General features: G+C 27.4%; 3 protein-coding genes across 3 annotated transcripts; all 3 read right to left on the bottom strand.

The window, feature by feature from the left end:
- Window positions 1–1,610: 1,610 nt before the first annotated feature.
- On the bottom strand, window positions 1,611–3,736 carry LOC124940299 (phosphoglycerate kinase 3, cytosolic-like). The gene is made up of 5 exons (XM_047480808.1): window positions 3,238–3,736; window positions 3,043–3,120; window positions 2,707–2,967; window positions 2,312–2,629; window positions 1,611–2,223 (listed from the first exon to the last, which is right to left on the bottom strand). Exons 1-5 carry the CDS (start codon window positions 3,658–3,660, stop codon window positions 1,852–1,854), a joined length of 1,452 nt encoding a protein of 483 aa, XP_047336764.1. The 5' UTR covers window positions 3,661–3,736; the 3' UTR covers window positions 1,611–1,851.
- A 3,366-nt stretch (window positions 3,737–7,102) lies between these two features.
- LOC124938686 (nuclear transcription factor Y subunit C-2-like) lies at window positions 7,103–7,937 on the bottom strand. The gene has a single exon (XM_047479172.1). The coding sequence runs from the start codon at window positions 7,924–7,926 to the stop codon at window positions 7,180–7,182; it is 747 nt and encodes a 248-aa protein (XP_047335128.1). The 5' UTR covers window positions 7,927–7,937; the 3' UTR covers window positions 7,103–7,179.
- Window positions 7,938–26,467: 18,530 nt separating this feature from the next.
- LOC124940305 (nuclear transcription factor Y subunit C-2-like) lies at window positions 26,468–27,301 on the bottom strand. The gene has a single exon (XM_047480814.1). The coding sequence runs from the start codon at window positions 27,275–27,277 to the stop codon at window positions 26,534–26,536; it is 744 nt and encodes a 247-aa protein (XP_047336770.1). The 5' UTR covers window positions 27,278–27,301; the 3' UTR covers window positions 26,468–26,533.
- Window positions 27,302–27,608: the final 307 nt, after the last annotated feature.

The raw sequence follows: 27,608 nt of genomic DNA, 5'->3' as shown, positions 1-27,608 counted from the left end.
TCAAAGACATTCAATTTATATTTGTCAATTTTGAACTCTAAAATTTTGATAATTCTAGACTCGTATACCATAATTCAAAATTCAAACCTCGTCATGAAAACGATCCAAATTCCAGTTTCAAATATCATTTGTATCAATGATAAATATGTAATAACCGTCCTTACTTGCGTAGGTTCGCAAGAAATTGGGTCTGGTCTGAGTTGCATGTTTATGCACCGTAAACATCTATAAGTTAATATTCGATAAATTATTAAACTCGCTTAATAATTTTCTAGTCCCAACATGGAACCAATACAAAATTGGATCTCAATCGATAAAATAATTAGATAATAACTTTTTTTTAAATCTCAGTATATATATATATATTGGTTCTAACGAAACTATAAATTAATAATTATTAAAAGATTGCAAATTTTAAGATTGTTTAGGAAAAATGATCAATATTCACTTGTTTTTTTTTTATTGAACTTCAAATCTATATTGAGTTTATTTTTAAATTTTCTCATTACATTTAAGAGTTGGACATTGTCTTTTTGTATTGCAATAAAAGTTGTGAAGAGTTGTTGTTGTTTGCAATGCTTCTTTTTTAGTGACCGATTCCAAAACTATTGCATCATCCTCAACTTTGTCATCGACCGAATTTTGAATGGTATCCTCCACAATTTCTTCAAATGCTTTAAATTCATAACATTCATTATTTTCACTATGATAATCTAGCGAATGATTCATATCCATTTTGTGTCGATAATGCATACCCGTAATCAAGTTCTCAAGCTCATGAATGTCTTCTCCATAATTTTTAAATCAATTAAGCCGGTTGGATTCGCCGAACGAATTTTACAGAATCCAAAGCAATTGTCTTTTGTTGCACATTTCTCTAAGCTGAGACGACCAAATTCATAATATATAAAACATTAATCTTTTTCAAAGAAAAAGTATTCAACTCATATCTTTTCAAAATCTTACAATAAAATCTTTTACATTAGTCAATTTTAAAAGATCTAATTATCACATCATGATTAAAATTTTGAAGTGGCGGTAGAAAAAACAACTTCATATTTTACCATCCTTTAATATTATTTGAATGAGAGTTGAAAATTTAAAAATTATACGTAAAATTTTTTTAAATTAATAAATTATTAATTTATTGATATAATAATATTTTACTAAATTAATAAAATATTTCAGTCTCAACATAATTAATTTTTAGATGTTTTTACTATATATGGTCAAAAAAAAGTGAGCTCTATTCGCTTTCTTTCTTTTTAAATAGTATTATACTATTATTCCTTTTTATTTTGAAATGAAATAAGTTAGGATTATTTGGAAATAACAGACTTAGGTTGAGTCAATTGTATAGAACAACCAAAAGAAATCCATAACAGCAAAAATAAAACAAAATGATAACTTCAGCAGTATAAATAAACAAATGATAAAAAATGAAAATTATCTGTAGATAGCCACATTTCTGGTTCATATATCAATAAAATATAAATTTATTTGAAAAAAAAAATCTTGAAGGAGTCCATTCACAATAGTGGAATTCTGTGCTGCCTAGAGGTGCTACTCCTGGAGAAGAAAAAAGAAGAGAAAAAAGGGATAGTAAGAACTTCTGAAAATAAAAGAAGCCACTTTATTAATGAATGCAAAATGATAATCAACTTTGCCTAAAAGAAAAAAAGCTTCTCTACAGTATTTGCTAAAGCACAACAGATCGAAACACGACATCCTTAAGTTAAAGACGACGAACAACAAGGACTCGTAGACCCATATATAGTTCGAGTTCAATGTGACTTCTCATGTACATTCGGGAATATAACTCTTAAAATTAATAAATTATAGCGATAAACTTTAAGCAGCAACAACAACCTCTGCTTCATCGAGGGCTAGAACACCAGGAAGCTCTTTTCCTTCCAACAGTTCCAAACTGGCACCACCTCCGGTTGAGATATGGCTCATCACATCAGCCACTCCTACTTTCTCAACAGCCGCAACTGAATCTCCACCTCCAATGATTGTGGTCACTCCCTTCCCACTTAACTCAGCCAGCTTCTTAGCAACAGCCTCTGTTCCAGTTGCAAACTTGTCAAACTCAAACACACCCATAGGTCCATTCCAGATTACGGTCTTGGTAGTTTCCAATGCATCGTTGAATGTCTTGATGGAGTCTGGTCCGATATCCAATCCCATCCATCCGTCTGGAATGGCTGAAGCTGGCACCACCTATACAATTGGAGAATGGTTGAACTCAAATTCCAATTCCAATTATACATATTGAAACGTAGTTTTAAATTAAGGAACAACAACATACCTTGCTATTTGCATCGGGGGCGAATTTGTCTGCAATAACTACATCAGTAGGTAACAGAAGAGACACTCCTTTAGCCTTGGCCTTCTCGAGAAGAGAAGTAGCAAGACCCAGTTTATCTTCCTCCACTAAAGATGATCCAACCGAAAGACCTTGAGCCTTGTAGAATGTGAAGATCATTCCACCACCAAGAAGAAGAATATCAACTTTCTCTAAGAGCGACTCAATCACTCCAATCTTCGAAGAGACCTTCGACCCACCAACAATGGCAGCAAACGGCCTCTTTGGGACAGTAACCGCCCCAACAAGGTAATCCAATTCCTAATCCAACAGAGAAAGATTGAGTCTTTGTCGTTAAAAATCCAAAATAGAAATGAAACAGAGCAGATTTGTTATACCTTCTGCAAGAGGAAACCTGCAACAGATGGTTTCAAGAATTTCGTTACACCCTCAGTTGAGGCATGGGCCCTGTGTGCAGTACCGAAAGCATCGTTTACATAGAGATCAGCTAAAGAGGCGAGCTTCTTTGCGAATTCAGGGTCATTCTTCTCTTCTTCTTTGTAAAACCTTACATTCTCGAGAAGAAGAACACCACCTTCTGGAAGTGAAGCTACCAAACTTTCAACGTCCGGTCCTATGCAGTCATCAGCTTTCACTACCTGTACAATCAAGAGTCAAAGATCCAATTTTTCACTTCTTCTTTGATTACTTTTTACAGATATCACGGTTTTTACCTCAATTCCAAGAAGTTCAGTCAATCTAGGGACAAGAGGAGCCAAACTGTATTTGGGAGTTACTCCTTTAGGCCGTCCCTAAATTCAAGCACCATACATCATTAGTTTTCAGTAAATGACTATAACCCTAATTGGGTTTCATAGAATTCAATAAAATCTAATCAAAACCCTAATTTTCGATATGAAAGAACTAACCAAATGGCTGGAGAGAAGGACTTTAGCTCCATTGTTGATCAAATGTTTGATTGTAGGAATTGCAGCTCTGATTCTGGTATCATCGGTGATTGTATTGTTATCATCCAAAGGTACATTGAGATCAGCTCTAACAAAGACCTTCTTCCCTTTCAAATCAGCAGCAGTGAGATCCCCAACGCTCTTCTTTGCCATCGAAGCCACTCCTCTTGATGCCTTTCCAGTTACCTTGATCGATTGAATCTTTGAAGTGACATGGGTCAGCAAAGGGTCGGCGGCAGCGGCGGCGAAACCTAGACCCCGAAGTGGGGTAGAACGGATGAATCTGCTTGTTGAAAGAGAAGATGGAGATGCACGGGTGCGAGAAGAGGAAGAAGATGAAGTATGGATGAGAGAAAGGGAAGAAGGTGATGCAGCAGATGCCATTATTGCTGAAATGGGAGAGAGATTGAAGGCAGTAACCAGTGAAGAAGAGAAGAGAGATGGAATGTTATAGGGTTTTGGATTGGATATGGTTGGTTTTTTGGAAGATTTCTCTTATCATAGAGTAGAGGTTCAAGATGTTCGATACTTTCTAAGTCTCATCCATATTTGCTTCCTTTCGTTTTTCAATTATTTTTTTTATTTTCTTGTTTTATTATTTTATTTTTTAATCGGGTAATGGGGAGGGATCTAGTACCTAGTGAGTGATAGTGATCGGGATGAAAATATACAGTAAAATATTTATAAATTAATATTCGATAAATTAATAAGTTCGATAAAATAAATAATTTGTCTAGTCTCAATTGAGACCATTACAAAATTGTACCACAATCGATAAAATAATAAGATAATAATTTTTTTAAGATCTTAGTATTCCCAACAAAACTATAAATTAATTTTAAATTATAAGATTGTCTAGTAAAAAATAATTTATAATCACTTATTTTTTATTTTTTTAACTTTAAATCGGTACTGAGTTTATTTTTAAATATTTACATTGCAGTTAAGAGTTTGAGTTTGGGCATTGTCTTCTTGTATTGCAACAAAAAATTGTGAAGAGTTATTGTCGTTTGCAATGTTTTTTTTTTTGAGTGATCGGTTCCAAAATTATTAAAACATCTTTAACTTTGTTATCGACCGAATTTTGAATGGTATTCGTCACAAATTTTGAATGGTATAACCTCTTTAAATTAATAAAATGTATTGTACAACATTATTAATTTATAGAGGTTTTAATTAAAGAGATACCCATTGGGGTCGAGTTCGAGTTCGGGTAGTAAAATGATAATCGGGTTCGGAATGAGTACTTCACTACCCGGCAGATAGGGTACTCGTTGCAATCCCTAATCTCTTCCATATTTACTTCTTTTTTTCAATTATTATTTTTTCTTGTTTTTTTTAAATAATAATTTATTCTTATTCCTTGTATTATTCTCCTATATATTTCTTAATTTTTAAAATGAAGAAAATTAACAATACTTATACTTTAATTACTCTTTATTTTAACTTATTAGATTTTAATGTGAATTGAAATTGAAACTTTCTTATTTATTAAAGAAAAACTTAACACTCTTGATGAGTTTATTATTTAAATTAAATTAGTTCAATTATAATATTATTCTCTTAAATTAAACACATTTTTTATTTCTTAAACAAAACTTTAATTATATGTCTCATTCCTCAAATAAGATTAATAATATGAGGTCAAAATTAATATAAAATAACAAACAATAACAATATAATTCTTGTATTTAAAAGTTAATTTTAAATGTCATCACTTATTTCGAGTTTATCCTAGAGCCTAGGAAAAGACAACCAATGTAGCTGTATAAGTCCCTCAATCTTAAAGGTCCAACAATTTATACAAAAATAACATCTTAACAAAGTTAAATATAAGATCTCTTAAAAAAGTATAATATTATTTAATCAACTAAACTAAAATTTTTATACTAAATTTAATACAAAATTATTAATTTTACCATATAACCTAAAATATATTAAATTAAATAAAAAATAAGAACAATTTTTTCTCCATAGTACCCAAATTTTTGGTATTGTTTGGATGGGCCTACTTGTCATAAACATGTAGAGCAGGGCACCCTGCCATCTCGTAGAAAAAAAATCCATATTGTTCAATCTCTAGTTTAAAAATATTATTTTGGTTGAAATTTGAACTATACTCATATAAAAATAAGTTTTTATCCTTAACCACTAAGTTGACCCTCTCTTATGTTTAATATTACAATAAATTTTATTAAATACATTAATATTTTTAATAAGTGAGCCGCCCTAAAAAAAAAAAATTATTTATATCCCCTATTGTGTATGAAATTTATGGTTTCTATTGGTGCAAATTTAATCACTCAATTTAAAATGAGAAAAAATTCTCCGATAGGACCAGCCCTAGCCCTATAAACATGACTTTTAGAATACCTCTTTTGGAATTGATATAGCTATTAGTTATCTTTGATATCTTATAATCAATTCTCATAAACTGAAATTGTGTAACAATAGTTTATTGGGTTAGTTTTAAGTATATTAATAATGCACAATTTTCAGGATTTATATACTAAGGCCTACCAGGCTGACATAGAAAACAAGATAACAGTTGTCTCACTGACTCTAAGTCTATTTCATAATAACTATTACGACGAGATTAAGTTTTCGATTCACATTCCCAATAAGAATTGAAGATACCTTCATAAGGAGAGGCTATTATGGTGCTATTAAAAAAAATATTAAAAAAATTCAAAGAGGTATAGACCAATTAAATGGTATTCCCGTAACAATTGGGGTTATGGATTTTAAGTTTATGGGGTGGGAATATCCTTTTCTAGCGAGTTTATTCCAGTCTCCTCATGATTCTCATAAGTTCATCCCCTCTCCAGGAGGCATCATTCGAATAAAAATATATATAATAATATAAATCAAGTTTTAAAATTGTAACTCAACAAATATAAGATAAGTTTAAGATAAGAGAATTTGTATCTAATTGACTAAATATCAAGTAAATTTTAAAAGAAAAAACTTTTTTTTAATTTAGAAAGATAGAAGAATCTCCGTAAGTCACTATCCTCTTCTTCTTCTTTGTTTTTTTTTTATTAAGAATGAGACCTTTAATTTCTTTGGCAATTTTTTTCTTAGAAAATTAAATCCTTGTAAAAAAAATACTAGGTGGTGTAACATTCTTTTGGATCTATTAATAAAATGATTTAACATTTTCCCAAAATATCAAAATATATAAGATATGGATAACATAAATATTTAGACCAAATTGAAGTTGAGCATGTGGATCTAGAACTTAGCATAATACCATAATATATAAGGTCACAGAAACTCAACAAGCTCACATAGTAAGTACTACTACCTTACTGTCAACAAACCAAGTTTAAGCATAACATTATTGCACGACATAACTTACACATAACTTACGTGGGATGATTGTAACCAATTCTCCCCCACAAGCACAAGCACAAGCACAAGCACAAGCACAAGCACAAGCACAAGCACAAGCACAAGCACAAGCACAAGCACAAGCACAAGCACAAGCACAAGCACAAGCACAAGCACAAGCACAAGCACAAGCACAAGCACAAGCACAAGCACAAGCACAAGCACAAGCACAAGCACAAGCACAAGCACAAGCACAAGCACAAGCACAAGCACAAGCACAAACACAAACACAAACACAAACACAAACCCAACCACAAACACCAACACAAACACAAACACAAACACAAACACAAACACAAACACAAACACAAACACAAACACAAACACAAGCACAAGCACAAGCACAAGCACAAGCACAAACACAAACACAAACACAAACACAAACACAAACACAAACACAAACACAAACACAAACACAAACACAAACACAAACACAAACACAAACACAAACACAAACACAAACACAAACACAAACACAAAGTACCAACAACCTATTTCATTAGATGCTCTCTATTGTTGGTCAGCCTGATGTTGGTGACTTGGATTCCATGGCATAAAGGCCACAGGCTGACCTCCATACACAGGACCTTGATCAACCGGTTTTCCCATAATCACCCCAGGAGGACCAACGGGCTGCTGCTGAGAAGGAACATAGTAGTAAGGCATCGAGTCTGCTGCGGTGGGGTCCACCACCGTAGGAATGGTAGTCTTAGTCACACCAAGTCCCTCCTCCTTCAGTTCATCTCTAGGAATAATATCAACCAAAAAGTCGAAAACATCAGTCCTAGATATGGCAGCAGAGATATCGTTCTTCTGCAGAGTCCTTCTCTTGTTCTCTTCAGTGTGTTGCCACGACTGCAGAGTCAGCTCCTGTATGAACATCTCGCACGCCTTTGCGAATATAACAGGAGCCTCAGCAGAGATCATTCTCACATCCTCGTCAGCCTTCATTATCTTCTTTATACGGGCCAGTGGGAGGCTGTGGTTCTTGAAATCCACAGTCTGTTCGATCTCTTGCATCTGGTTTTCCCAGAAAGCTTGAAGCTGTTGATGCTGCTGCTGTTGTTGATGCTGTTGCTGATGCTGGTGGTGGAACTGTTGGGCTTGCTGGTATGCTAGCTGGTGCTGCGGGTTAGCGAAGCCGGCTTGAGGTTGAACTGGACCAGATGGATACGGCTGGGAAGAAGAACCGTAAGCCCCCATTTGATTTGCTGGTGCTCCAGCATGCTGTTGCTGACTTGGGTCCGATTGATCCATATCAAATATATGCTCTGCACAGATCTAAAAGGAAAAAAAAATAAAATGAAGAGAAAATTAACATAAACAACAGGAGATCAAGTGACCAGATGCACTTGAAACGACATTTGAAATACGAATACATTCGGTTTAGAACGTTAAATGCCTCTTTACAGTCAAAATTTCGGTTCAAACTAAACACAATCAATAAATCTAAGACTAGATTTGTTGCTTCCATGTATACAATATGAAATGAATGGAAACAATGAAGAAATGTGAAACCTTGAGCAAAGAAACAAATTACCCTTTTAAAAAAATGATATCAATAATGGAAAGATGTAACTAAAAGTAATGGGTTTTCTTGTTTATAACGAAAGATTTCATTTTGTATGAGATTGTGCTAATTTGAACAAAACCCAGCTTCAAGAAAGCAGATCTATAGTTCATAGTCGCATGCGAATCGCTACAATCAACAAAATCAATGTCGTCTCCAAACAGAAAACTAATTAATCTGCAGACTGCAGACAACATGCATGTATAAAGAAATGTCACAAGAAGAAAAGAACAACAGCAAAGGATTGATATAGAAGAGCCCTAACTATGAAATCAAAATCAAAATCAAGAAGATGAAATCAATCAATCAAACTTAAACTTACAGAAGAAATCAAAAAAATAAATAAAAACTGGCATGCAATAGAATTGAAAAACAGAGACAGAAAGAGAAAGAGGGAATTGTGGTGACTTACCAAGTAAGTAGTACTTGGAAGTGAATAGATGTGAAGAAAAGCTTAAAGGGAAGAGAGTATTTATAGTTGAAAATGGGTGAAACGAGGGCTTCATGCAAAGGGGTTTAGGGAAGGAGAGAAATCGCGGGTCCAGTTTTTATTAAGATGCCTCCGACGCGTGTCAAGTTTTTGAAGTGGTGGTGGGTGGTGGTTGCGGTTCTGTATGGTTCAATTCAAACCCCATCAGAAACAGCCCTTTCACGCCAACAGGTTTGTTTTTTTTCTTTTCTTTTCTTTTTTTATTCAAAATTAATCCATTTCCATTTTATTTACTTTTTAATATCAGTTTAAATATTAAAATACTATTACTTTATTTTTATATAATTTATTATTATAATTAAACAAAACCCACAAACACAATATATTTGCTACCTTGTTACCAATATCCAGCCTAAAGCCGCCGTCAAACTGCCTCGTCATCATAACATGAAAAAAAAAAGGTTTTTTTTTTTTTTTTTTTAATTTAATTTTTACGATTTAATGAATGAATTAATTAAAGTTGAAATATAAAAAAAGATTTATATATACTTTTGTAAATCATATTAAATCAATCTTTTTTTTAAAATCATATTTAATTAATCTTTTTAAAAAAAAAATCATATATTATTTAATTCGGCTATAAATTATTCATTTTAAGTTTAAGAAACGTGTGATAAGTTATAGTTTCAAACTTGATTTTTATTTCACTAATGGTTCTCTGTATTCTCTATTAGTTGGTACCATTATCTTAATTAAATATATATTAAATTTTAGATATTGATTTTTTATTATTATTAAATTATAAATAATTTTAAAACCAATGATATCAAAATAAATATATATAAGTTACCTACATACTTATATTGTTATATTGTAGTAGTTAAAATAACAAAAGTGTTAGAATTGAAGACTAAATTAGAGAAAAAAAATTATTAATAATGCTAAATATAAAGATTGATTAGTAAGTGAGAAATAACATTTTTTTTATTAAAAACTGTGAAAATAACAATAGTAATAAAATATTTTGGTTTACCTATGAAATTGGATAAAAGTATAATAAATAGATTAATAATATAAGAGCTAAAGAATCTTTAATAATGTCACTTTAAAAACAGGAAAACATGCAGTCTTTTCTCTTTTTTTTCATTCACATTGTCTAGTGGAAAGTAATTATGACCAACTAACACATAATTCAAAATATTTATTTATTTTGTGCGTTTGCTTATTTATATATTTTGTTGTTAGTATGCAGAGAATGTTGTGAGTATGACGGAATAACACATAATTCAAAATGTTTTTTTAGTTATCTTATTTATTTATATATTCTGTTTATATAGCTTGTTTATTTATATGTTTTTTGGGCTTATTTATTTATATATTTTTTCGTTAGCTTATTCATATATATATATATATATATATATTATCGTTATTTATATATTTTTTTTAGTAATAACAAGCAAAAATGAATAAATCAACTAACAGAATATATAAATATATATTATATTATATTTTTTTAGAGAAATAATAGGTGAATGAATATATTAAATAAATAATTATTTAAGCATGATTATGTTTTGAATTAAATATTACTTATAGTATAAATCATATTTAAGTGTAATGAGTGAATATTTTAATTCATATATATATATATATTGTTGCTTAATTTTTAAAATATCCATATAGGTCGTGGTTAATTTGAATATATATGTGAAAGTAAATGAATAATTAGGTGAATTTAAAAAAAAAAAAAAAAAAAAAAAAAAAAAAAAAAAAAAAAACAAAACAAAACAAAACAAGTACAATCCTTAAATTTTAATATTAATGATGGAGGAGCTAAAAAAATGAAGAAAATGTTGTGAAATAGTGATTATGACCAAACTAACCCATATTTTAAAATATTTATTTCTTTTGTTGGTTAGCTTATTTAAACATATATATTTTTTAGTTAGTTTATTTATTTATATACTTTTTTTAACTTATTCATTTATATATATTTTAAAGTAATAATAAGGGAAATTAATAAATCAACTAACAAAATATATAAATATATATTTTAAAATATATATATATTATAATATATTTTTTAGAGAAATAATAGAAGAATGAATAAATTAAATAAATAATTATTTAAGTAATTTGTTGAATAGTGAGTATGACATAGTTTTAAATCAAATATTATTTTTGGTATAAATTATAATTCAGTGTATTGAGTGAATATTTAAATTCACAGAGTCAATGATAGAGAAGTTAGAAATAGTAAGAGAATGTAGTGGAAGTTGATTATGACCAACTAACACATAATTCAAAATATTGTTTTTGTCGGTGTCACGTGTCACATAGAATATAATATTGTTTTTATCGTGTCACATAGAATATTGTGAAAGGGTGATTATGACCTACTCACACATAATTCAAAATATTTTTTTTTCTCGTTATTTTGTTTATTTATAAATTTTTTAGCTTATTTATTTACATATTTTCTATTTATATATTTTTTTAGAGTAATAACAAGCGAAAATTAATAAATTTAACTTTTTTTTAGAGAAATAATAGGTGAATGAATAAATTAATAACTTTTTTTTAGAGAAATAATAGGTGAATGAATAAATTAAATAAATAATTTTGTCTTATATTTATATAGTTTATTTATTTATATTTTGTCGTTAGTTTATTCATATATATATATATATATTTATTTATTGTGGTTAATATCTATTTATATATATTTTTAAATAATAATAAAGGAAAATTAATAAATCAAACAAAATATATAAATATATATATTTTAAAAATATATATTATATTATATTTTTTTAAAGAAATAATAGGAGAATGAATAAATGAAATAAATAATTATTTAAGTGATTTGTTTAGCCCAGAGTATGACTCTGCTTTTAATCAAATATTATTTTTAATTTAAATTATATTTTAGTGTAATGATAGAAGAGTTAAAGATATACTAACACATAATTCAGAATGTTTATTTTTTTCATGGTTATCTTATTTATTTTTATATTTTGTCGTTAGCTTGTTTATTTATATATTTTGTTGTTAATATATATATATTAGCAAGCAAAAAAATAATAAATCAACTAGCAAATTATACAAATATATATTTTAAAAAAATATATATTATATTATATTTTTTTAGATAAATAATAGGTGAATGAATAAATTAAATAAATATTTAAGTAATTTTTGTAGAAGAGTATGATTATGTTTTGAATCAAATATTATTTTTAGTATAAATTATATTAAGTGTAATCAATGAATATTTTAATTTATAATGTAATGTGTCAAAGATAAATGAACTAAAAATATGAAGAGGATATTGTGGAGGGGTGATTATGACCCACAAACAAATAATTCAAAATTTATTTTATTTGTCGTTAACTTATTTATTCATATATTTTTTCGGTTTACGAGGAGTGATAGAGTGAGGAAATTTGGTGAGGGAATGACTTGGCATCACGTTGGAAAATGTAAAAGTGGGAGGAAAGAGAAAAAAGAGAGAAATTATTTGATTTTGGGGGCAAATAAGATTATGCCAAGTCATTCCCTCACCGAATTCCTTCACCTAATCATTTCTCTATTTTTTCGTTAGCTTGTTTATTTATATATATTTTTATCTTATTTATTTATATATTTATAGAATAACAATAAAAAAAATTAATAAATCAATTAACAAAAATATATAAATATATATATATATATTGTATTATATTTTTTAGAGAAATAATAAAAGAATGAATAAATTAAATAAATAATTATTTAAATAATTTGTTGGAAAGGTTTATGACTGTTTTGAATCAAATATTATTTTTAATATAAATTATATTTTAGTGTAATGCGTGAATATTTTAATTCATATTGTGAATGATAGAAGAATTAAAGATGAGTAGAAAATGTAGTGGAAGGTGATTATGATTGATTAACACATAATTTAAAATATATTTTTTTCGTTTACTTAGTTATTTATATATATATATATTTATTTATATATATATATATATATATATATATATATTTTTTTTTTGTTGGTATGACCATAGACGAAAACAAAGAAGGGATGAGGTGGGCTTAAGCCCACCCCTATTTTTTTTTAATATGTATATATCAAATTAAAACTGAAATCACATAAAGCATAAACTAAACTACATCTATTCTCTTTCATGTACAGTTATATTATGTATGGTATATACCTACTTCTTCACCCATATAAAATTACTTTCCTTTCTATTTTTAAGTATTTCATTCTATTTCTCCATTTTTTAATTATTTTTAATTAAATTTCAGACAATTAATTTTCTAATTCTTACAAAAATAATTTTAATTGTCTTTTATAATTTTTATCTTTTTAATTTGAATAATTGTAATTATGTATATATAATGACTATAAGATTATATATACATATATGTTTAATTGAATGTATAAATAAAAATATAGGTTTATCTTTAGACTAAAAAATTTCATTGACTTATTTAATAATAAGATATTTGGAAACTCGCAATGAAGTTTATTATGAAGATTTTATAGACGAAGATATTATTGTTTTGGAAATATGAATTTGTAAATTATAAACTTGATGATAAGCATAATTTGAACGTTTTTACCCTTATTGAGTTGTTATGTTGATAGAGAGTGAAGGATCAAAAGTTTATGTTAGGTTGATATATCTTATTTTAATATTACATATTTCTGCCATTAAGATGGTGCAAACGAAACTTTGCAATAAAATTGAGAATAATTATTTTGTCGATTGTTTAATATTGTATATTGAACGAAATTTAGCTAAGAATATAAAATAGATTTTATTAATGATTAGCTTTATTTTTAAAATTAGAGTTTAACTTATTTAAACATTAAGAAATATATTAATAATTAAATAAAAATAAAAATTAATTAGGTTTACTAACTTAGGCTATTTTTAATATTACATGTGTATGTTATATTTTATTAGTTTATATGTGTATGTGAGCTAATTGTATAAGTATATAGATGAGTTTTTTTTTTTAAAATTTAAGCCTATCCCAACATTGATTCTTATGTCCATCCCTGGGTATGACAAGAATGTTGTGAAAGGGTGATTATGAACTACTAATACATAAAATGTTTATTTTTTTTTGTTATTATATTATTTATTTATATATTTTGTTGTTAGCTTGTTTATTTATATATTTTGTATATATATTTTATTTGTTATTTTGTTTAGAATAATAACAAGGGAAAATTAATAAATTAACTAACAAAATATATAAATATATATTTTAAAAAATATATAATATATTATCTTTTATCTATTTATAGATAAATAATAGGCGAATGAATATAATAAATAAATAAATATTTAAGAACTTTTTGAGAAGAGTATGATTATGTTTTAAATCAAATATTATTTTTAGTATAAATTATATTTAAGTGTAATGAGTGAATATTTTAATTTTTTGTGGAGAGGTGATTATGACCTACTTGTTTATTTATATATCTTTTTAGCTTATTTATTTATATATTTTTTCATTAATTAATTAATTTATATTTTGGAATAACAAGAAGGAAAAATTAATAAATCAATTAACAAAATATATAAATATATATATATATATATATTATATTTTTTAGAGAAATAATAAGAGAATGAATAAATTAAATAAATAATTATTTAAATAATTTGTTGAGTAGAGTAGAGTAGGGTAGGGTAGGGTAGGGTAGGGTAGGGTAGGGTAGGGTAGGGTAGGGTAGGGTAGGGTAGGGTATGGTATAAAAGGGTTAGTTCGATGCTACCTATACAGGCAGTGCCTGAACTGCCTGAATCTAATCAATAATTGACACATCTAAATCTATAAATTTCTCTCTTTCACCACTAACTCATAAACTTAGCTAAACTTAACTCTAGTTGAGAATTTAAAGGAGGAAATAATATATTAAATAATTTTATATTCTTTTTTAAGTAAAAATAACATAATTTAAAAGAGGAAATAATATATTAAATTATTTTATATTCTTTTTTAAATAAAAATAACATAATAATTTTAAATCACCTTTATAAATATATATGTATTAAATTATTATATATATTTTGTTACGAGGAATAACACAATAATTTAAAAAATTATTATTAATTAAATATATATCAAATTATTATTATTCGTTAATAACAAATTAATGTTATATATGTTTTGTATCGTATGCATTAAATCATTATATATATTATTTTATAAGGAACAATATAATAATTTTAAAATATATTATTAATTAAATATATATCATATTAATATTATTTAGTAGTGACATAAAAATTATAACATAATAATTTAAAATTACTATTAATTAAATATATATATTTTATTAATATTATTATATGTGGGGTGAGTATTTAAAGGAAAAAATTATGTATTAAATTATTATATATATTTTTTAGGAGAAATAATATTATAATTTTAAATAATTATATTATTTTTTGTTAAAATAAAATATATAATAATTTAATATATTAGTTTTTTCTTTAAATTCTCAGCTATCTTTAAATATTCAACTATAGTTAAGTTTATGAGTTAATGGTGAGAGAGTTAAGTTTATGAGTTAACGGTGAGAGAAACCTATTTTATGATGGACATGTGTCATTTAGTGAATGGATTCAGGCAGTGCCTGCAAAGGTAGCATCGAACGAACCGACTTAGTATAAATTATATTTTAGTGTAATGAGTGAATATTTTAATTATATTGTGAGTGATAATGATAGAGGAGTTAAAGATAGACAGAAAATGTGGTGGATGATGATTATAACCGACTAACATATAATTAATTTTTTTTTAACTTATTTAATTACTTAATTTATTTTCGTCGGAAACTTATTTATATATATATATATTTTGTTGTTAGTTTATCTATTTATATATTTTTAGAGTAATAATAAGTTAAAATTTATAAAACAATTAAAAATATATATTTTTAAAAAAAGTATATTATATTATAATTTTTAGAGAAATAATAGGTGAATTAATAAATTAAATAAATAATTATTTAAGTAAAATTTCGAACTGTAATGTGTGAATATTCATTTAGGAGCTAAAGATACTAAAAGAATGTTGTGGAAGGGTCAATGATTTTTATGATAACTAACACATAATTCAAAATTTTAGTTTTTTTTTTTTGTTCTGTTTGCTTATTTATTTATATGTTTGGTTGTTTACTTGTTTATTTATATATTTTTTAACTTATTTATTTATACATTTAGTCGTTAACTTATTTATTTATATATTTTTTAGAGTAACAAGAAAGAAAATTAATAAATCAACTAACAAAATATATTTATTATATTTATTTAAATTAAATATTATTTATGGTATAATTTATATTTCAGTGTAATTAGTGAATATTTTAATTTATATTGTCAATGATAGAAGGATTAAAAATGGGCAGAAAATCTAGTTGAAGGTGATTATGATTGAAATTCAAAATATTCATTTATTTTTGTTGTTAGTTTATTTATTTATAGATTTTGTCGTTATTAGTAGGTAGAGAAGAGAATGACTCATTAACACATAATTTAAAATGTTTATTTTTTTTTATCTTATTTAATTTAATATTTTGTCGTTAGCTTGTTTATTTATATATTTTTTTAGTTTAATTATTTATATTATATATATTTTTTTCGTTAACTTATCTATTAATATATATTTTTAGTGTAATAATAAGAAAAAAATTAATAAATTAACTAACAAATATATATATATATTTTAAAAAATATGTATTATATTTTAATTTACATTTGTTAGAGAATGTCGTGGACATTCATTTATTTTGTCGTTTCCTTATTTATTTATTTTTGTCGTTATCTTATTTATTTTTATATTTTGTCGTTATCTTATTTAATTTTATATTTTGTTTGATAACTTTTTTATTTATAATTTTTTAACTTAATTATTTATATTTATATATATATATATATAGAGAGAGAAATGATTAGGTGAGGGAATTTGGTGAGAGAATGACGTGGCATAATCTTATTCGCTGAAAAAATCAAATAATTTCTCTCTTTCCTCCCACTTTTACATTTCTAATAAACAAATTGAAGGTGATGCCACGTCATTCCCTCACCAAATTCCCTCCCTCTATCACTCCTCATATATATATATATCTTATCTATTAATATGTTTTTAGAGTAATAATAAGAAAAAATTAATAAATCAACAAATAAAATATATATTTTAAAAAATATATATTATATTATATTTTTTTAGAGAAATAATAGGAAAATGAAAAAATTAAATAAATAATTATTAAAGTAATTTGTTGAGTAAAATATTATTTTTAGTATAAATTATATTTTAGTATAATTATGACCGAATAACACATAATTCAAAATATTTATTTATAGATTTTGGGTTAGTAGTTAGTAGTATGTAGAGAATATTGTGAAAGAGTGATTAGGACTGAATAACACATAATTCAAAATGTTTTTTTTTTTTGTGGTTATCTTATTATTTTTTGGTTAGCTTGTTTATTTATATATATTTTTAGCTTAATTATTTATATTATATATATATATATATGGTCGTTAGCTTATCTATTAATAGTAATAATAAGAAAAAATTAATAAATCAACTAACAATATATATATATATATATATGAGAAAATATTGAGAGAGGAAATTTGAGGAAGAGAACGAGGAGGGAATGATGTGCCAATTTGATTAGCCAAAAAAATAACAAAATTTATCTCTCTTCTCTCTCTTCACTTTTTATCTTTTTATTTTAATTTATATTATTAATATAGAGGAGTTAAAGATTGACAGAGAATGTGTGATTATGACATACTAACACATAATTCAAAATATTCATTTATTTTTTCGTTTACTTATGTAGAGAATGTTGTGAAAGAGTGATTATGACTAACTAACACATAATTCAAAATGTTTATTTTTTTTTGTCGTTATCTTATTTAATTTTATATTTTGTCGTTAGCTTTTTATTTATATATTTTTTAGCTTAATTATTTTTATTATATATATATATATTTAGTTTATCTATTAATATATTTTTAGAGTAATAATAAGAAAAAAATTTAATAAATCAACTAACAAAAAAGTATATATTTTTTAAAATATATATATATATTTTAAAATATATCTAATATTATAATATTTAAAAAAATAATAAGTGAATTAATAAATTAAATAAATTTTCGTCAAGTAAGTGGAGTAATTGCAACGTAAAAGCTAGACGTGTAGGTTTAAGTAATTTTTTGAGCATATTATATTATGTAGTATATATTATATTTAAGTATAATGAGTGTAATGTTACAGGAGTTAAAGATATCACATTGTATGAATGCTAGAGGAGCTAAAGATATGAAGGAAATGATGTGAAATGTAAACTGTTATTCTGACCAGCTAACCCATATTAAAAAAAATTATGACCAACAAACACATAATTTTAAAAAAATATTTATCGTTATCTTATTTATTTAGAGTAATACAATGGAAAATTAATAAATTAACTTATAAAATATATAAATATAAATATTTAAAAATATATATATTATATTATTATTTTTAGAAAAATAATAAAAGAATGAATAAATTAAATAAATAATTGTTTAAGTAATTTGTTGAGTAAAGTATCATTATGTTTTGAATCAAATATTATTTTTAGTATAAATTATATTTCAGTGTAATGATTAAATATTTTAATTAAATATATATAATTAATTATTATATATTATAATTTGAATAATTTTTTAAAAATATTTTTAATTATGACAAACTAAATTATTGAATCCAACAAAATAATAAATAATTAAAAATTATATTTTTTAAATTTCTTTTTATATATTAAATTAATATATATATATTCTTTTAAATTTATATATATATATAATAATAATAATAATAAATTTATATAGGTAATGAATATATATATATATATATATAATTTAAAAAAACATACAAATATATTAAAAATTAAAAAATATAGAGATACAATATTAAATATTTTTTAATAATAAAAATTGAAGTAAAAGGATTATTAAATAAGTTTATGTGGTGACATTTAACATTTATTTCCATGTAACAATAAAGAAGGTTTTACATGCTCTTGTGAATAATTTTACATAAAAGTGTAAAACAATTTACATGGCCCAGTCAAGTGATTTATATGATTATTTGCCCCCACACTACTTAATTTCAATGAAAGATTTACTTACAAAGTTAGCAATGTGATGTTTTGTTTGGAAAATTCGAACTGTTTTATTTCTTCTATAAGCGCCGACTCGAATTAACCGATTAATGTATTATATTTAAAACAGAGAGTGTATTATACACTAATACTAATACAAAATGTATTAACAATATATTATTAGTAGAGTTTATAGAAGAAGAAGGGATGAAATAATCTAAATTTTGGGACCTTATTTTGTCTATAATTCACGATCAACAAATGTGTTCAAGCATCAATGATATCACTGTTTATTTATCGTTCTCTAGGCTGAGAAAGTTCACGCACATCAAGTATAAGAATGCAGTCGCGAAGAATTTTTCTACAAAACACAATAATATATTTGTAGACTTTTCATTTTTCAAAAAAAAAGTGTTAACAGAAAACATACTTTATGTTTTGCTCTTCTAGAAAGATCAACCCCAGAATAAGCTTCTACTTCAGAGTCAATCTATCTACATCATTAAAAAGTTTGGAGAAGTAAGGGGATTTCAATGCAATATGCAATTTTATTACCCAAAAAACATTGAGGGTGGATGAACCATTGATTTAAAGGGTAGTGGAAGAATTGCTTTAGAGGGTGGCATAGCCCTTGCTTCTTTTGGTGTTTCCAAGACTTGAATCAGTGAGGTAAGAACTTTCACTAATATAATTGAGAGACTTTGTTTGGATGTTTCTTCATTCGTTTTAGTGTATGTCTTGGTGAAGAGGAATGTTGATGTCGTTAGGGCTTCAACTCTTCGGTGGATATTTATTTTCCCAAAACTATTTAGGAAGACACTTTTGATGAATGCATTATTTTTTATGAGTTCAGTAAAAAGGAGAATACCGTCTTAAAAAATATAAAGTGCATTAATGTTGAGACCTTGGGATATGTCTTCTAGATTTTGTGTACCTTCTACCAATAATTGTGCCACCTTTGAAATTATTTTGAAAGTATTGACAACAGTTGATAATAATCCTCTATCATGCATCATTGTCTCAAGCTACTCTTTTTGAGGCAAGTCATTCTCAAATAGATCATTGGAAGGTTGATCCTCCTCTTGAATAATTGGAATGTGTGTAATGTATGTACTCTATCCAAATATCATGTTTGTACTCATAAGTGTTTGTACTCATAAGTAGTGTTTGGTAGGCGATACTAGTTATATAGGTATAAATTGTAAGTGGTATTAATTATAAGGTGGTATTAGGATATATAAATTATATAAGTTTTTAGTGTTTGGTTGAGAATATATAATATGTATAAATTATATAGGTTTTATTATTTTGTGTTTGATAATATGATATAAGAAGTATAAAAGACTATTTTACTCTTATATTTAGATAAATTATTATTTTAATATTTATCTTATATATAATTTGTATTATTAATTATATTAAAATTAATAATAAAAAAATAATATCTAATTATCATATAAATTTATTTTTAAAATAAATAATCATATTTTATGAAATACATTCTTTTATATATAGTTTACCTTATATAATTATATAAATAAAACTTATTTATATATTAATTAAAATTGATGTATTATTATAAATTTTTGTTTATTAAAAAATTATTTCTTTTTGTATAAAATAAAAAATTAATAATAATAATTTATATATGTCACCTATTTTTTAATTAACATAGTTTTTTAAAATAATTATTATATTTAATTATTTATAAAATTATCACAATAAATAATTTTAACCTTAAAATGCTATAATTTTTGTTTAGATGTAATATATATATATATATATAAATTAAAATTAAAATAAAAATAAGTAATTAAATTATTATTATTATTATTTAAATTATAAAATTAAACACATCTAAATATAAATAAATATGTAGTTATAATTATTATTATTATATTTTAAAATATACTAAAGTAATTAAAATTTTAATATTTAACAAAAAGAAAATTAAAGGATAAAAATGAAATATTAGAAATTTATATAGTCTTGTGATAGGTATGAGTAAATATAATATTATACTCTTTTGAATGTATAAATAATACCTAAATAATAGGTAGATATGAATATAAATCAACCAAACAATAATTATAATTTACTGTAGTTATGATTATACTTTATCTATTATGATTATACTTTATCTACCATACTACTGTAGTATTTGTACTGCATAACAAACATAGCCATAAGAAACTCTCTCGTACACTTTATTGTCGTCTCAGTGCCTAAGGATGTTTAGGTGTAATATATGTTTAATGACTATAATAGTGTATTACTACGATGTATTTAGATGTCAATTGATTATTTACCAAAAAAATGTTAGTGCTCCATTGAAATATAACGTTTTATTGTCATGCCACCATAAGTTCACTTAAGGTGAACTTGCACTGTTTTTTTTAATCTTGTAATTATGAGAGATTTCAAGATTTTGAATTTTCAACACAAATTCTTAATATAAGTATACGCGTATAGTTATGAATAAAGAATAGAGAACTAAGTAGAAATTTGGGTATACCTACATTATGAATTTTGAGAAGTTCACAAAAACTAGATACAATATAAACAACAAATTATATCTTAAAGTTGTTGTCTTCAGATTTGTTCTTTAGAATTTTTTGGTATTAAATGTGTAACCGATTATCCCTCGGTCTATGTCCCGTTCCATAGCTTATCACGTGATTGTGAGGCACATGGCAATATGGAAGGACTACCGCGAGACAGCCCGAGGTTCGATGATTTCGACCTTGGTTTGCGTGTCAGGCATCTTTTAAAATGAAACATTTGGTTTTTAAAAGATTTTGAAAATACTTGGAGCAATAAGAAATTAATTGTGTAAAAATAATTAATCATTTTTTCAAACATTAATAATCTAGGAGGCTAAATAACAATTTAACCTGACTCGATTTAAATCAATTAAACATAATTAATTTAAAGATTATTATTTTAAAAATCAGAATCGCCAAGAATTTTTATGAAAATCAATAAAATGATACGTGTACAAACGTATTTATACCAAAGTTTCTGAAAAAAGTGGTTCGTTGTCTGTTTATGCTTGGGAAAGGGCTTTCGCGCTATGTCCTCTACGCCCGCCTAAGGACGATTTTCAAAATCCTTCTAATTATATAACATTCATTATCTTTAATTAGTAGTCTAGGGGTCCTAAATGAGGATAGACTTTAAATAATTGTACAAAATTATTTAAAGAAGGTGTGTACCTATTGCGTTAATGTTCAAATTTAACAAAACCTGAAAATATCAGAAAAATATATTAGAGAGTATAATCAAACAAGACCTTAGCAAAACATTTGTTTTGAGAAATATCCTAGAGAATCTTGAGAGTTACTTTCTGACCTTGAGAATACCATTTTTTAGAAAATGGGGGTTTGGTTCCAAAATAGTTTTGGATTTTTGAAAATTGGAACCAAACGGGCCTAAGGATTAAATCCTAGGTTCGAGTTTGATCTTGTCAATTTGGGCTTAGTAGGGTTTGAGAGGTTCAATCTTGAGTGAGGGTTCAGACTTAGGCCTAGGGCTGTAACGGTCTTAGGCTAAGTGGGGGTTTGATCCTAGGCTAGGGCTAGGGCTTGGTCTAGGCTAAGATGAGGCTAGGCTTAATTGTTGGTCATATGTTAGGTGTCAAAGTCAATCCCAGGTCAAGTGGCAAGATCTGTCCTAGGTTAATTTGGTCTAGGCTAGTTTTGTCGGCCCTAAGACAACTCTCTCGGTCGGGAGGCATGGTCTTGAGCGGTTTCCTCAGTCGGGTGGCTCGGTCCTGACATGTTTTTCTCGGTCCTAAGGCAAAGTTTCAGGGCCTGGTGTTCTTGTTTTGGTCCGAAATTTCAAAAGACCATAACTTTTGATTGAAATGTCCAAATCACAATCCGTAAGTTGCAGTAGGTTCATATGATCATGAAGAACAAAAGCCCTAACATAAATCACTATTTTAAAAATTATAAAAGGATCAATTTTAAAACACCATTTCTAGGTCAAATTTTGGGATCTTTTAAATTAAGCCATTTCAATGCATGATTTTTGTTCCATTAGCTTTGAAATGATGAATATAGTTAATCCATACCAAAACAAGAACATCATTACATCATTAAAATAGTTTTTGAAGATTGAATCAAAATCTAACTTTTTTCAAAAACCAAATTTGATTAAACATGATCAAAAGGGTGTAACAGTTATTTGGAATTCATCCCTACATGTTAAGAATCATGTATAGCTACTAATTGAATCAACAAATCCAACTTAGAAGCAAGAACATGAAATTTCAAAAATCCAGTTTTTTACCTTTTTTTCCAAAATTTCAATTTGATTAAACATGATCAAAACATGATTACAGTCACATAGAAATCATCCAACCATGTATACAAACATGTAATACAACTAATTGAACCAACAAAATCAGATTAAAAGCTAGAACATAAAGTTTTAAAATTCAAATTTTCAAGCTTTTTTCTCAAATTTCAATTTTGATCAAACATGATCAAAACTTAATTACAGTTGTATGGAAATGATTCAAACATGTTTATAAACATATATAACAACAATCTGGATCAACAAATTCAGATTTAAACAAAGAGCACAACATTTCAAAAAATCCAATTTTCAAACTTATTCTTACAAAATTCTGTTCTAGGTTGATTTGATCGGTTTTCTTTCAACAAAAAAGTTACACATGATATATATAATGATTCTCTACAAAGAAATTACACAATCAAGCATAAGAATTACAAATCGAAAATCAAGGCTTCTGGAATCATACCAACAATTGGAAAACATTCCTGGCTGTATTGGAAGTGATCCAGAAGCCTGGATCGAAGCTTGACTCACCGGAGAAGGCTTTGCAGAAAACTGTTCTTGACCGGAAATTGCAGGTCTTCGATTGAGGCGATTTGATGTGTAATTTGCAGTTATTGTTTGATCGATTGGTATTAGGATGGTAGGGGAGTATTTATGGTGCTGGAAGGTCGACTGTAAAAAGCCAATTTTAGTCTTCTTTGATCGTTGGCGTTCTTATCCCTAATTCGTGGCAGTCTTATCCTGGAGAAGATAAGGCTTCTAGATAAGGGGGAAACGTAGGCGCTCACGAGGGGATCACGTGGGCGAAAAAATCAACGGATTTAATCGCCTGTAGGCGAAGTTAGAGCTTCTAGAAGAAACTCGCCGGGGAGGTCGCGAATCCGGCGACCCCTGTGTCCCAGCGAAGAAGATGAACAAAACGTCGTCGTTTTGAGTAACGGAACGCCGAGTTCCGTCTGGTTCCGTCAACGATCAGCCTAGTTGACTAACGGGGTTAGTCTATCCCGTTAGTTGATCCAGTGCGGGCGCGCGCGCGTGGTTCCGCTACAGCTGGATTTTTGGCACGCTCTGGGCTGTCAGATGAGATCTGGGTGCTCATCTGATGGTCCAGGATCCTGCTGCAAAGTTTAGACATAAATTCAGTCACACAGGATTATGCAATTTTAAATTTTATTTAAAAGGTTATTAAAATTCGAATTTAATTATTTTAAATCCATTTTTTCGCCAAAATATTCACAAAAAATATTTCTAAAATCACAATAACAATTATGATCATATTTATTTTTTTTCGGAAATTGTGGGAATTTTGGGGAATTTTATTTAATTGGTTTAAGTCATGAATTAAACATAAATCATGAATAAATCCTAATTAAATATTTTTAACCCCTTCCTTAGTCTATTTTGGGTAAAATATATACAAATATTTAATCCTCAAATTATTTTTGGAATTTTTAATAGTTTCTTTAATTAAGGTTTAATTATCACAATAATTAATCCTTAATTAGGTTTTAATTCATTCTTTTAAGTTATTTTGAATATATAAATCCAAAATATTATTTAAATATTATTAAATATAATAATATTATTTTGCAAATAGGGTAAGTCAAATTTTTATGCTTACAAAATGCGTTGGATGACCTCCCTTATCCTCATTCATTCTCCATTTTCATAAAAGTGTAAAACAATTTACATGGCTTAGTCAAGTGATTTATATGATTATTTGCCACACACTACTTAATTTCAATGAGGGATTTACTTACAAAGTTAGCATTGTCGATGTTTTGTTTGGAAAATTCGAACTGTTTCATTTCTTTTATGAGCGTTGACTCGAATTCAACGAAGCGTCGATTAATGTTTTATATTTAAAACAGAGAATTTTTTCTACAAAACACAATAATATATTTGTAGACTTTTCATTTTTCAGAAAAAAGTGTTAACAGAAAACATACTTTATGTTTTTCCCTTTTAGAAAGATCAACCCCGGAATAAGCTTCAACTTCAGAGTCAATCTATTTACATCATTAAAAAGTTTGGAGAAGTAAGGGAATTTCAATGCAATATGCAATTTTATTACCCCAAAAACTTTGAGGGTGGATGAACCATTGATTTAAAGGGTAGTGGAAGAATTGCTTTAGAGGGTGGCATAGCCCTTGCTTCTTTTGGTGTTTCCAAGACTTGAATCAGTGAGGTAGAAACTTTCACTAATACAATTGAGAGACATTGTGTGGATGTTCCTTCATTCGTTTCAGTGTGTATGTCTTGGTGAAGAGGAATGTTGATGTCGTTAGGGTTTCAACTCTTCGGTGAATATTTGTTTTCTCAAAACTATTTAGGAAGACACTTCTGATGAATGCATTATGTTTTATGAGTTCGGTAAAAAGGAGAATACCGTCTTAAAAATATGAAGTGCATTAATGTTGAGACATTGGGATATGTCTTCTAGCTTTTGTGTACCTTCTACTAATAATTGTGCAGTCTTTGAAATTATTTTGAACGTATCGACAACAGTTGATAACAATCCTCTATCATGCATCATAGTCTCAAGCTACTCTTTCTGAGGCAAGTCATTCTCAAATAGATCATTGGAAGGTTGATCCTCTTCTTGAATAATTGGAATGACTAAGGATGTCGTCTCAGTGCCTAAGGATGTTTAGGTGTAATATATGTTTAATGACTCAGTCCAAGTAACACAGTTATCAACAAAATTATATCTATAACAGTGTATTACAACGATGTCAATTGATTATTTACAAAAAAAAAAAAAAAAAAGTTAGTGCTCAATTGAAATATAACGTTTTAATGTCATGCCACCACAAGTTCACTTAAGGTGAACTTACACTGTTTTTTTTAAAATCTTGTAAAGATTTTACAATTTTGAATTTTCAACACAAATTCTTAATATAAGATATAAGTATACGCGTATAGTTATGAATAAAGAACTAAGTAGAAATTGGGGTATACCTAATTTTTAGAAGTTCACAAAAATTATATACAACATAAACAACAAATTATATCTTATATCTTAAAGTAAACAACAAATTATATCTTATATCTTAAAGTTGTTGTCTACAGATTTGTTCTTTAGAATTTTTTGCCTCTAGCTCGTTAGAGTCGACTCCAATAGACTATTCAATTTCTAATTTCTCTCAAGATATTTAATGACATCATCTCCTTCAATGTTTACCTCCTCTTCACTAAATTTAGGATGCCGACTCCTTTTGGAGTTGAAAAGTCTTACAAATTGAAGATGTTTAGGTCTTAAATATTGAAAATTAACATAAACAGGAGATCAAGTAACCAGATGCACTTGAAACAACATTTGAAATACAAACACAAACACATGAAAAACAAAGTACCAACAACCTATTTCATTAGATGCTCTCTATTGTTTGTCAGCCTGATGTTGATGTTGGTGACTTGGATTCCATGGCATAAAGGCCACAGGCTGACCTCCATACACCACCGGACCTTGATCAACCGGTTTTCCCACAATCACCCCAGGAGGACAGACGGGCTGCTGCTGAGACGGAACATAGTAGTAAGGCATCGAGTCTGCTGCGGTGGGGTCAACCACAGTAGGAATGGTAGTCTTAGTCACACCTAGTCCCTCCTCCTTCGGTTCATCTCTAGGAATAACATCAACCAAAAAGTCGAAAACATCATTCCTCGATAAGGCAGCAGAGATATCGCTCTTCTGCAGAGTCCTTCTCTTGTGCTCTTCAGTGTGTTGCCACGACTGCAGAGTCAGCTCCTGTATGAACATCTCGCACGCCTTTGCGAATAAAACAGGAGCCTCAGCAGAGATCATTCTCACATCCTTGTCAGCCTTCATTATCTTCTTTATACGGGCCAGTGGGAGGCTGTGGTTCTTGAAATCCACAGTCTCTTCGATCTCTTGCATTTGGTTTTCCCAGAAAGATTGAAGCTGTTGTTGTTGATGCTGTTGCTGATGCTGGTGATGGAACTGTTGGGCTTGCTGGTATGCTAGCTGGTGCTGCGGGTTAGCGAAACCGGCTTGAGGTTGAACTGGACCAGATGGATACGGCTGGGAAGAAGAACCGTAAGCCCCCATTTGATTTCCTGCTGCTCCAGCATGCTGTTGCTGACTTGGGTCCGATTGATCCATATCAAATATATTCTCTGCACAGATCTAAAAGGAAAAAAAAATAATTAACATAAACAGGGGAATCAAGTAACTAGATGCACTCACACACTTGAAACGACATTTGAAATACGAATACATTCGGTTTAGAACATTAAATGCCTCTTTACAGTCAGTCAAAATTTTGGTTCAAACTAAACACAATCAATAAATCTAAGACTAGATTTGTTGCTTCCATGTATACAATATGAAATGAATGGAAACAATGAAGAAATATGAAACCTTGAGCAGAGAAACAAATTACCCTTTTAAAAAAATGATATCAATAATGGAAAGATACAACTAAAAGTAATGG

Source organism: Impatiens glandulifera, chromosome 5 (genome assembly GCF_907164915.1).
Source record: "Impatiens glandulifera chromosome 5, dImpGla2.1, whole genome shotgun sequence".
Lineage (NCBI taxonomy): Eukaryota > Viridiplantae > Streptophyta > Magnoliopsida > Ericales > Balsaminaceae > Impatiens > Impatiens glandulifera.
Note: the sequence above shows the minus strand (reverse complement) of the source record. Positions and strands in the feature narration are given on the sequence as shown.

Excerpts from the sequence above, each read along its gene's own strand:
- LOC124940299 (XM_047480808.1), bottom strand. The coding sequence starts at position 3,660 with ATGGCATCTGCTGCATCACCTTCTTCCCTTTCTCTCATCCATACTTCA. Across the intron at positions 2,968-3,042 it reads CTGAACTTCTTGGAATTGAG|GTAGTGAAAGCTGATGACTG; the intron begins GTAAAAACCGTG and ends TTGATTGTACAG. Across the intron at positions 2,224-2,311 it reads CCCCCGATGCAAATAGCAAG|GTGGTGCCAGCTTCAGCCAT; the intron begins GTATGTTGTTGT and ends CCAATTGTATAG.
- LOC124938686 (XM_047479172.1), bottom strand. The coding sequence starts at position 7,926 with ATGGATCAATCGGACCCAAGTCAGCAACAGCATGCTGGAGCACCAGCA.
- LOC124940305 (XM_047480814.1), bottom strand. The coding sequence starts at position 27,277 with ATGGATCAATCGGACCCAAGTCAGCAACAGCATGCTGGAGCAGCAGGA.